Raw genomic sequence first — 13,022 nt, 5'->3', positions numbered from 1 at the left:
CCACGCAATTTCTCTTAAACTATTCAGTGGATTCATCTCAAACTTAGTACATATAATCTGTGTCTTATGGAGTGGTGCAGTCAAAAGAAAAAAAATTGTTTTTATTAATTTCCCATTTTTTAATGAATTTTTCAAACCCTAACCCTATCCTCGCTATTTAATTTGAAACTACTGACACACTAGGCGGGTCGGGGGTATTAGTGAGCCACACTCTTTTTCTTGTTTTTCAATGTGTTTGGTGATTAGCACTTTGTGTAATACTGCTATGCTGGGCTTTATATTTATGCCTCCATCAATGCAAAAAATATTGAAGTCAGTTCTTAAATATTTTGAACTACAAAGGTGCATTTGTTCAAGACATATGTTGACCGTCCAGTTGTATTACCTGAATTCCAAGATAAATACTTCAGTACAAAACAAGTTATAAATATTCCTTTACCTTCTTAAACATTTATCGTGTACCTGTATGCCATACTGACGATATTCCTCAACCTTCTCTCATGTTTATCATATACCTGTATGCCGTACTGACGATATTCCATAACTTTCTCTCATGTTTATCATATACCTGTATGCCATACTGACGATATTCCATAACTTTCTCTCATGTTTATCATATACCTGTACGCAATACTGACGATATATTCCATAACTTACGCTCATGTTTATCATATACCTGTACGCCATACTGACGATATTCCATAACTTACTCTCATGTTTATCATATACCTGTATGCGGTACTGTATATATTCTATAACTTACTCTAATGTTTATCATATACCTGTATGCCATACTGACCTATATTACTACTACAAATACTTCTTTCCTGTTGACATCCCCTAAGCTTCTCTTATGTTTATCCTATACCTGTATGCCATCTTGACACTATTCTCTAACTTTCTGTCATATGTTTGCAGAGTGCTGATGAAAAGATAAGGAGCATTAGTAAACAGCCCGGATCCAAACCGGCGAGTCCATCTGCCCCAGAGCCACTGCAGAGGGAGGGGGACAATATGGCAGAACGGCGCATCCAACAACGCCAGGGTCGAAGGGATCGCTTTCGAGGTAACGAAGGAGGACGAGGAGATCAGCCAAGTAAAGCAGAAATCAAACGCCGGTCTCGGAGTGAGGGGCCCACCAACAGGGTGACTCGTGAGAGACAACTTACAGAAGAAGGCAGGCAGGATGACAATTTCGCATCATATGGGAAGAAAAATGAGAAAATTGTTGGTCCAATATGGGCAGTTACTCACAGTTCTACTGCCACACGGATGTCACGGTATTCACCACCCTTATCAGATGATGGGAATCAGATTCATGTGCAGGCTCAGAGACCAGCAGGAAGTGACTCAGACTCTAATGAAAGTGACACAAAAGTGTGGACCAAAAATCCTCTTGTTATGAGGAAGACTAAGAGAACTGGAAAAATAGAGAAACGCCAGTCGAACAGTGAAAATGGGTTTTCAACAGGGATACCAACACCTATCAAAACTAATCGTGAAAGTTTTGTGTACTGTGGTTCTCAAGACAAGGGGGATAGTGGTGGTGGGGGGGGCAGTTTAAAAGGGAACAAATACCAAAAGCTTGAAGAATTAAGGCGGAAACGAATTGACATACAAATGACATCTGATGAGGAAAACACTCCTGAGTCACGGATATCTCGACTCAGACAGCGTGCAATTCAAAGTGGCCTTGGTAAACAGCCAAGACCAGATAGTTTCAGACAAAGTGCAGTCATACCAGGAAGTCCAACACAACATTACTCCCCCAAATCTCAAGGGGCTTTCTTCCAGAATGGTTCATCTGATCCCAGATCTGGCGGGACCTCCCAACAAACAGGGAATCTAAGGTCCTCCATCACACAGTCATCTTACCAAGGCGTGAATGGTGCTCCTTCATCCTCTGCATATGGTTCACCGTATGGAGCAAAGCCAACTAGTCAGAGTGGAGGCCAAAATAGACAGCCTCTTATTCGTCCTTTTGATCCTAAAGGTTTTTCTGATTCTGGGATACCCACAAGGATTGATGCTCCAGCTAATGCTAACAGGTTTTCCCAACACAATGAGGTTCGTTCTCCTGTGACAAAGACTGCAGTGTACAACAGTTCCCCTGAGGTGGTCAAGCGGCCATTTGACCGTCCCCGTGTGCCGTCTGTGGACTCTATATATGAAGGAAGTAGCAACCAGCAGCCTGAGCTTCACTCGCCAGGCGTGGATTATAGCAGGAAATTTGGTGCTGGTACTACCTACCAGAATGTTGGCCATGGTTTTGTGTTCATGAGGCCAGCAAGCAGTGGGACAATGGAGGTACCAAAAGGAGAATTAGTTCATGCGCCTGTGCGTCAAGGGCTAGGACAGAAATCACCATCAAACTTTAATGAGGTGGTGGAGCTACGGTTGAAGACCAGTCGTCTCATAGATAGACCTCCTTCACAAAGTGTCCTCGATCAGCAGAGGAAGTTACGAGCTAATATAGCAGCCAATAGTGATGACTCATTAGATGAACTAATAGAGTCCAACATTCAGTATCTAGAAAGTGAGATAGAAAGTGGACGTGCTAAGAAAGGCTCTGCATCAGTGTCCAGATCAGCCAGTTTACCAGATCCGAGGAGGAGTTCTGGCCATTATACCAGTGTACGATCAGGTCCCCTACATTCTGGGGTCCTCCCTACATCCTATGCATCTACCCAACAGCAAAGAACAACCCATACTATCCCCTCACAGCCCCATATAAAAGCTGGTAGTGAACTCAAGTACCATATCCCTATTCCAGGGAATCAGCCACAACCGCCTGACATTCGGATCGCAAGTGAGAACAGATTTGATTCTGGTGTTTATTATGGTATTAGTCCAACTGCCCCCAACCAGAGAAATAGTACCTCATCTTCGTCAGGGTACTCCGCCTATGGTATCCCATCAGAACGTAAACTATCATATGATAGTAGATCAGTTATACCTACCAGTGACATCTCTAGAGATGCCTTCTCCAAGTCCGACACACAGCTGAATGCAGCTCCAGCAATACCATCATTCAGGGAGGGTGCTCTGCATCCATCATATGTGCATCCTAAGTCTAGTTCAGCAGACCAACTACAGCCGGATGGAGCTGTCATCTCAGACAGTTTGAACATTCCTCACCTGGACCGTGGTATGTTTTCAGATGTTGATTATGACATTGAAGTGTCAGAAAGAGTGAACAGGTGGGAAACATACATGAAAAAGAGGAGTGATCCTGATCTTGGAACCATCCAAGAGAGGAATGAGCAGGATTTGCTGCCAAGAAACATTCGTAGATCAGTGTATATGGAGCAGAAACTTGAGATACCACAGTCCCCAGTTGGCCCTGTGTCCCAGAGCTTCACCTGGAGTAATCTGCGCACTCTCAAACCATCCAGTTCTGACCCAATGATACACCTTGCTGCAGATCCTCAGATGATAGCTCAGGAGACCAAGAGCTTATTCCACCTGATTAGAGAGCCAGTGTCAGGTGCCCAGTACCACACTACAAGTGCAGTGAGCACTTTCTATCACGCACCAGTTCCACAGCTAGCTACTGGTGGTTTATTGACTGCAGCAGAATTGCGCGAACAAATGCTAGCCAACAAACAGCCTGCTCTCCAGCCAGCTACCCATGGTGTTCCAGCTATTACTGCAAATGGTGGGAAATGTGTTTCTCGTTATGAAGAATTGGAGGAACTGAAAGATGCTAAGAGTGACAGTGTAAGGGATTTGTGTAGAAGGTTTGATCTGGACTTTCAACTAGATTCTGACAGTCAGCTTCAAGGACAGTTACCATCAAAGCATGATGACGATACTGACTGGTCAAAACTTATATCTGACCTAGAAGATAAAATCAAAGAAACAGAGGTTTGGTCTCCTAACATGGAGAGCAACAAGGGAGATATGGTCAGCATAGAAAGAGTGAAAGCAAGAACATTACAAACAATACCCTTCTCAGAGGACCCTTTCTGGAAAGAAATCGAGGAAATGACAAGTTTTGAAAAAATGTTTAATGGAACAGGTTTAGATGACCCTCTATCTTTTAGACAGCATCAGCTTGATTATCCCCATAGTCAGAGCTACACACTTCCCACCCAACCTCGTACTTCAGCTAGGGATAGAATGCATAGGTCAAAGTCACTTTACACACCCAATATAACTCCTTTAACCATTTCTGTAGATAAATATAGTGCCCCCAGTGCGTTAGATGATGTCTTAGATGACATCAAAACATCCCTTGAGAAACAATCAAGCCCTAAAGTAAGGAAGGCTGGGGACAGCTCTGACTCACACAGGTCTTCTCCAGGCCCACCTTTCCCTGAGGTGAACATCTCAAGCTCTTTGAGACCTAGAATGTATGCTGATGTGTCCAGGAGCTACTGGGATGATACTCACCTGGGTGCAGCACCAAGTGTGGCCCCTGCTCCAGCTCCAGCTCCAGCTCCAGCTCCTGCTCAAGGTTTGTTGTTGACATATGCCGCTCAGCAGCCAGCCCAGCCTGTTCTTGGAATGCAGGAGTACCCCAATGTTGTGAATGGCAACTATCAGCTTGACCCTAATATACTCAAACAGAAACTGCTTAACACTGGTCTTGCGCAGGGCCAGCTTCTGAAGTCACCTGGACGCATTCGACCCAAGCCGCCTCCTCCGCTTATCATACCACAAAGCTCCCAGCAGCCCCCCACCTTGTTCTCAGTAACCCATCCTGCTCCGCTGAAGTCCCAGCCTGTACCACCCCGCAATGTGCCTTCCTCTGAAGAAAAGATTAATCAGGTAAATCAGTCTATGGAGGATCTGAGACAAATTGCTAAAGATGTTGAAAGTAAAATTAATCAAATAAAAACCAAACTAGTTAGAGCTGATGAAAAGAACCTTGATAAAATTTTGCTGGCCCTTAGAAAGTTTGCTCCAGCAGCAAGTCCAAAATCATTTGAACCTCGTAATGAATCTTTTCAAGATTTTTATGTGAAAAAAAAGTCCAAACTGTCAGATGCCCTAACCGAACTTGAACGCATTTACAAGAGTTTGAATCTTGATGATGAAAGTCTGCTGGATAGGGCAGAGAGAAGGGACTACCCATCCTACAGGTCACAGGGACCACCTCAGGCTCCTAGTATTACAGAGAGACCTGAGCAGAAGATTGAAACCAGCAGTATCTCCTTCCAAGTTGCAAAACCAGACAGATTTAGTGGCAAAGAACCTGAAAGAAAGTCTGAGGCAGACTATGAGGCCATCTCAAAGTCATTTCAGGCCATACTTGATGAAGTGAATCAGACGTCAGCTGTCATAGCAGGGCCCAGCAGGATGCAGACATCTCCAGGTAATATTGTGCCCAGGTTTAACTACCCTCCTCAAACAGGACCAAGTCCCGAGCCAGTAAGGAAAATATCGGCACCACAGATGTCTCCAGTATCATCCATAAATTTTCAGCCAAAGCCTGAAGTTGCTGTCAGTCCAGATCCACAAAGAAAAACCTTAATGAGAACTGGCATTCCTCGACCTTTGAACCTTCCAGTGGTAAGTCCTGACCCAGGCAGGAAGGCTCTGGCCCTCATGTCAACAACAGCCAAGGTCGTTCAGCCAGGAACACAACGCACTGTCACACAGGAACCCCTGATACCACGACAACTAGCACAAGAGCCTCTCATAGGGAAGTCAGGGAAAGCTATGGTTCCAATTCCCAAGAAGGGTAGTAGTTTAGATGAACCACAAAGGCATAATTTGTCGGCAAATGTGAGTAAGTTGATGACTCAGAGTGGGATTCCCCCTGAAACTCAAAGTCAGAGTGTTTCAATCGTGCTGAAGTCCCCTGGAGCACCATCAACAAGCAGCTCCCAGCCTGCCATGTCGGTCAGCTCCTCCCAGACACCCCAAGCAGTAGCTCCTAGAGACAGAAAGGCACGCGGCAGGTTTCGCTCCAAGAATCCTGATTTGGTGGATGATGATGTAGCCATTAGGAAAGCCAGGTCCAAGTCAACCCCACGAGCAGAGACACAGTCAACAGGAGTGTCTCCTACAACAGCTGATTACCTCAAGCCAAGGGAATCATCACCACCTCAGTCACATCTCAGACTTCGACCAGAGAAAGATGCCGACATTATGCATGATGACCTGGCTTATCGTTCTCTGCGCAAGGATGTTGCCACAGAAACACCGAAACAAACAACAGCAACATCAACAGTGGAATTTCAGATAAAGCAGCCAGCAACGCCACCATCACTTGCAAAATTTGAAAAGCCCTTTGACATCCATGCTGCTAAAGTGAGTGAGAAGAAACCTCCTTCACCCCATGGTTCTCCCAAACAGCGGACAGTGGAGACCCAGACATCATCACAGGAACTGAAGAAGAAAACTCTTCGTGGTCGACATCCTCATCTAAAGAATGATGCCTCCAGCTCGGAGAGCTCAGATAGTAAACGTCGGCCGGCTAAGATAGGTCGAGGAATTGCCAGAATGGTTGAAATTTTTAGCTCAAGTGATGAGGAAAAGAGTCGGAAATCCAAACCCCTTCATACTCGAAGTGCTCCTGACTTGACTCTAGCCTTCACTGATGATGATGATCTGGATCTGAAAGATGAGTCGAGAGAAAGTGATATTGGTTCTAAAACGCTGGGGCACGTTAAGACACCGATGGATGTGAGTGTTTCAGACAAAGTTGTGAGCAGTGAAACATCCGAGGTTTCCACTCCCACATCTCCCAGTGCTAAACCTCCCGTCCACCCGCTGAAGAAGCAAGCTGCCAGCCCCGAGAAGACAGTTGTCGTTCCAGAGCAGAAAGTCGTGAAAGATGTGAGTGGGAAGAGTGAGGTAGACAATTTGGAAAAAGTATTTGTGTCAAGTAGAGGTAAGCGTGGTAAATCAGCTGAAAGAGGAGCAGAGAGTGATAGTGCTATTCTAGAAAAGCCTGAGAGACCAAAGAGTTTCCATGAACTACTGGCATCATTTGAGCCAAATACGAATCGCCTCCAGCGACTGAAGACATTACGGAAGTGTGCATCTGAAGATATCGTGATGCCCGAGACTGTGGTGCAGCGGACATACCACTCCCAGCCCTACCACTCCGAGCCGCACCTGGCAGAGCAGCGAGAGAAGGCACCAACCAGAGAAGGTAGAGCTTGTCTAAAAGTTCAGTTGACTGTAGTGGGATAGTGTAACAATAACATCACCAGTACACTGTCACGGGCACATGACTCTAGTAACCAGATTCATTGAAGACATTCATGTCACTTTGTTTTTTAATCTAACAGTGCTCTTCTTTATATCCATATATTCACATGCAGGTTGTGATTTTCAAAATATTGATTTTCCTTTGTTATTATTTATTGAAAGTTATGTGGTTTTGTGTGAAACAGCATTGTACTGTATTCTAGATATTGATGTATTGGAGACTTCCTGTCTGTATGTATGCTGTTTATGTGCATGTGTACCACAACACAGGATACATTCACTACACAAACTGCGTCTTTTGAATGACTGACTCAAGTTCAGTTTTTGTGGATCATACTACTTGTGTGAATTGGTATTACAATCACCATAGATATATGCCATCTTCCTGGTGCCAATGGTGGACCTAATGCCTGAGATTACATCACAGAGAGTGGTGGGTTAATGAGATGTGTAGATCAGTGAAGCCAATGCATAAATAGAGACATGTATCGGGTGTTGTGGTATACATCAGATTGGACAGTGTTTATGTCTAACACCATGTGGTGACTCATGTGGGGGGAACTGATGATCACGGACTTGTGTCATTCAAGCGGGGAGGGGTTGGTGGTGCTGCCAACATCAGATAACAGCTGAACCCTGTTCTAAAAAATTATCAGTACAGAACTGTTAACTGATCTTTAAGTAGCATATTTATCTTCTGTTTTGAAAGATTTCTTTTGAGGTTAATTTTTCAATTTTAAATAAACACTTTGTGGGAAAGGTGGGCCACGTGATCATCAGAGGTCGCCCAGTAAGGTACATCATATGGAGGAGGGTATCAGGTGTTGATGGTGTCCTGCTTCTTTCAGAGGTTCGCAGCTGGAGGCTAGCTGTGCCTTAACATTCAAAGGGTAAATCTGGTTGGCTCATATGAGACCTTGGTGTCATTGACTGGCTGAGAGTGTTGTTTCATATGAAATTAGGCTTTAAATGTGGCAGTTAATTCACCTAGACTGTTTATAGATTGTAGACAAGTCATTGAGTAACAGCATATGCTTCCACACTAACAGCGTTATGAATAATTCTCACTGACACATGCAGAAGGGGTGTGCTGTCACAGAAGGTGCTGTTATAAAGTATTCTGTGTGCAACATTCACATCAACACTCTTCTACATTCAACTTTCTCACTCAACCTCATAAGCAGTTTAACTAATACTCCAGAATAGGCTGAGTTGTATCTCCTTAAAATTACGAGTGAGTGTTGTTTTCCAATGATGATGCTGGTATTATAAGAACATTATATTACATGCAAAATGCAAAACAAAGAACAGTTTATTAAGGTTTTATATGTGATTTACTTTGATGTAAGTGTGCAAGAAAGAACTTACAATGTTTTGTAGAATACTTGCTTTTTTTTTGTTGTGAATTGTGTTGCTTTTGATGTTGTGTAGAAATAAAAGGAAACAATATTTCACTGTAGTTGGGTTTTTTGCTGTTGCATGTTGTGACATTTTAATGTGTTCGTACCCATATTTAAGCACCTAACTTTAGCACACATCATGTGCTGATTGTTTCTGTAATGCATGCTACATTTGTGTAGGCAGCCGTAAGCTGAATCAGAGTAATATTCAGTCAGATTGATTATCAATATTGCTTCTCAGGAAATGATAACGTTGATATATAGAAAATATAAAGCGTGTTTTTGGCATGCATTAAATCCATGATTTCAATATTCTGTTTGTGCCTAAATGGTGAATGAGGCTATAAGTGTTTTGTTTGGCGTTCCATCCCCAATTATGTAGCAACAGTTTTGATGACTTATTGACTATTTTTGTTCTTTGTAGGAGCTGCGATGTCCCCTGCATCTAGGAATGTCGTCTGCACAGCTCAGTCTCGCATGAACTTTAAGTCAGAACTGGTTCTCAGAGTCGGCATGTGTACACTTTGAGTGAGTGAATGTTCTGTAGGCTGAGGCGTAACGCAAGAAATATATCCTGGTGTTTTGATGAATAGAATGAAAGCAGCAGTATCTTCAGTATTGTCCTACTCACATCCTCAACACTTCACAGGCTATTGTACATAATGTTCCGGCCTCCATCACCATCAATACGTACAGCTGCTTTGCGGTGTAGTCGCTATTTTCAGCAACAAATCAAGCCAAGGTTTGTTCCAGCGAGGGGGAAGCCAGGTGCGCTGACCAACAAGTGTCAGATTACCTCAGCAATGTTTCTCATGCCATGTGTGCCACAGCCTTGTGGTCATTGCTTCAACATCAGGCAACAGTAGGGTTAGCACAAAGCTAATGCAAGGTACGTGTCACATGAGATTTGTGTGACATCTACACTGACTTTGTCATTACCTGAATAGGCATGCATCACTATTACACTGCATAGCAGCCATGTGTATTCATGAGGGATGGAGAAACTAAATGAGTAGGTACTGTACTGTTTTGAGGTATCGTTATTCGGGATCACAAATGGTGGAGACCTGGAACACAGAAGAGAAAACAGTGTAAATTCTACACCTGATTTTATAATGTAAATGAACATTATCTTGCCGGAACATGGTGTATATACAGCCCATGAAGGATTGAAGATGCATATTTAAGTGAACTCTTTTTTGTCATTTGAATTAAGCCATTGTAAGTGTTTAGTGGTTGTGTTATTTGAACACAATGAAGTGAGATAGGTCCCTCATCAGTCGGTCTGATGACAACACACACAGTTGGTGGGGTGGATTTTGAACCATCAGCAACATCATATGTATGCAAGCTCTAAAATTGTCTCCCCTTGTTCAGACAACATTCACTCAATGAAAGGGACATAACTCTGTATGAGCCAGGTCTGACTGTCCTTCCATAGAGCAATAACTATGTATATACATATATATACACTCACAGTGTTACATTTTGGACTTCGTTAGTTCTTTTGCCTAGGACATCCAGTCAGGTTGGATGGTAGTGGCGACAGAATATTACACTCTGATGTTTAAAGTAAAATGATACTCTAATGTTTGTAGATATTCAGTGTGAATGTACCATTTTACTCATCTATTTGACATACTTTATGTCTTTGTATCTTCTTTCTTGTTTATGTTTTTTAGCTCTCCTATGTCAGTAGTCAGGTGTTTCATCTTCATAACACTTAATCTCTGTTGACAAAGAAATGTATTGTGTTTTCAAGGCCTTGATGATGTAGAGGCTGATGTCACTTTAACCCTGTTCTTATTGTGCAACATCTTTTCTTCAGATATAAAGTTGTCTGAATAACATTTCTCTGAAGACAATGATGAATTATTTCTGGCTGTGTGAATTATTTATTATTCAATACGAACCATACATAGTTATAAAGTTAGCAAATAGTTTTATTTCTCTATAAGTTTTCAGAACAGCTATTTGGCTGTGACATTAGCAATCCCACAACTATATAGTTATTTTAGAAGTTGGATCAACCAGTTATTTGCTATATTGAGATAATATATACTGTAAGATGTGTGATATATAAGCATATGCCTGTAATGTATTACATGTAAAGTGGTGTATACAGTCATGTATTGTATGTTAAGGTGGTGTATAACCTGTTTGTTGTGCAGTCAGTTACACTGCAGTATGTACCACAAGGTCATGAGTGTGCCAAATTGGATCCATGTAGACATGGATCAGGGCTTTTTGGCTTAATTGCTTCTTGGAGCAACTGTACATTTATGTATAAATTGTTATGAAGTCAAACATCTATGAGGAATTGATGTTCTGGTTGTGGCTTTTGGTGATTTGGCCTGCAGAACTACAAGTGCAATAATGTATCAACAGCTATAATCCCCAAGTGCCATGTTTGTCTGCCCAGACACTGATGAGGAACCTTTTCCTGGTTCTCTGTGGCTGCTGATATTACCTGGAAGTAAGATCCAGGGTCACTTTTCACTATGTTATTTGTTCCTAGGGAACTGTTGTTTGCCTTGAGCCACTGAGGGCTGCACCTGCGACACTGTGAAGGACTGCAGCATGAAGCTATGTGATATGTGTGTGGCTGGAATGTGGGCAACGCTGACATGTGCAGACACCAAGTCCAATCATCTCGTGATAACCATGTGCAGGACCAGGATATAATATATAGCAGCCTTGTTGTCAACTTAGATCTTTCATCATGGTGATGAATTTGGTGCTTTATCTACCAGGCTTTGTCAATGTTTCATCTGTTATATTCTTATTGAAATCAGATACTTCTTGGTTTTCTGTGCAATATGTTGTTATTTTAGTTGTTAAGTTAGTCCTGGACTGAGCAATGGCCTGTATGGCAGATCATGACACTATACATAAGGCTACTGTAAGTCTTGAAATTAATGCATCCCCAAATTAATACGACTGTTGATCCCAATCGTCTATCCAGAGTGTGCAGTGAGGACGTCTTATTGTTGATAGCCATTTTGGAGAAATAAATGCAAATTTTAGCTAATGCGTGCAAAAAACACTCGCATTTTTCGCTTTAAATTCATGCTTACGTTAATTTCAAGATTTACAGTATACACTTCTAGCATTGGTTTTATGTTATTTACACAGACTTTTGTTTTCAACATCATTGAAAATAAATTGCGTTAAACTTTGCCAAGTTACTCTAACATTAGTTTGTTTGCAAAGTATGTTATTGTATATGATACTGTATCAGACCTAACTATCTAAAGGTTTTTAATATTTTAAGTAACCTAAGGTTGACAAGGCAGATTTTCGTGATATCTCATATCCCTCTGTATCACATTATTTCTCTGCTAAATATGACATACAAACGTGTTGACATAATCCGGTATTAGTCCTTGTGTTTGTTGAGCTAGGAACACGTGCAATCTAGTGTCTACTTTAGTGTGCTGTAACAAGCACTCTACCCGAGCTGCTACACAGGCCGGGCAGCCAGGCATACACTTCAGACATGGTCTTGTGTCACAGTGTCTCACAACAACAGGAAGAAGGATATGACCACACGTTCAACTGACAAAATAACCCATCCCTCAGACTTTCTCCTGCTGAGAACATTTGCTGTGCCTGTTGTCCTGGAAGAAAGTGGGTTGTCTGTCCTTGCCTAGCCAGCCTTAGTGTCACGCCTGTGTTGACGTCAGTAGGATATACTTGTCACCATTATAGACAATAAAGAGATCTATTTTTCAAATGTCTCTCTGGCTTCATTTACACAAAGCATTACATGTAGCATCAGCGTAATCAAGAATGACATCAACAGCAAACATGAAAATTTGTAAGTCTTGGAATAGCTTTAATGAGAAATATATTACTTGTTGGAAGAACAGAATACATGAAGAACATCTTATATTCTTATATCTATTTATTGCGTACAAACTCTTGGCACAAAGTAATAATTTGTGATGAACTTGATGAGACACTAAGATTATCATTTGAACATTATACAAGACTCCACCGTAATCCAGGTCTGTACATTCATCTGCTGCCTGTGTTACACATGACTGATCTAGGTCTGTACATGCATCTGCTGCCTGTGTTACACATGACTGATCCAGGTCTGTACATACATCTGCTGCCTGTGTTACACTGATCCAGGTCTGTACATGCATCTGCTGCCTGTGTTACACTGATCCAGGTCTGTATATGCATCTGCTGCCTGTGTTACACTGATCCAGGTCTGTACATACATCTGCTGCCTGTGTTACACATGACTGATCAAGGTCTGTACATACATCTGCTGCCTGTGTTACACATGACTGATCAAGGTCTGTACATACATCTGCTGGCTGTGTTACACATGACTGATCCAGGTCTGTACATGCATCTGCTGCCTGTGTTACACATGACTGATCCAGGTCTGTACATGCATCTGCTGCCTGTGTTACACATGTCTGATCCAGGTATGTACAT

General features: G+C 42.3%; 1 protein-coding gene across 7 annotated transcripts in view; it reads left to right on the top strand.

Moving 5' to 3' along the window:
- Positions 1 to 12,303, top strand: part of LOC124152169 — a 66,010-nt gene extending 53,707 nt beyond the window's left edge. For 5 of the 7 annotated variants that reach the window (XM_048382665.1, XM_048382667.1, XM_048382663.1 and 2 more), the window contains one exon: positions 919 to 12,303. In XM_048382665.1, coding sequence (XP_048238622.1) covers positions 1,015 to 7,149 — 6,135 coding nt within the window. In that variant the 5' untranslated portion in view covers positions 919 to 1,014 and the 3' untranslated portion in view covers positions 7,150 to 12,303. The remainder of the gene's footprint in view (positions 1 to 918) is intronic. The other 2 variants (XM_046524990.2, XR_006863473.2) reach the window with 2 other exon arrangements.
- The last annotated feature ends 719 nt before the right edge of the window (positions 12,304 to 13,022 follow it).

This window comes from Haliotis rufescens, unplaced genomic scaffold (genome assembly GCF_023055435.1).
Source record: "Haliotis rufescens isolate VD_foot unplaced genomic scaffold, xgHalRufe1.0.p SCAF_4, whole genome shotgun sequence".
In the NCBI taxonomy this organism is placed as follows: Eukaryota; Metazoa; Mollusca; class Gastropoda; order Lepetellida; family Haliotidae; genus Haliotis; species Haliotis rufescens.
This window is presented reverse-complemented; position numbering and strand designations above follow the sequence as displayed.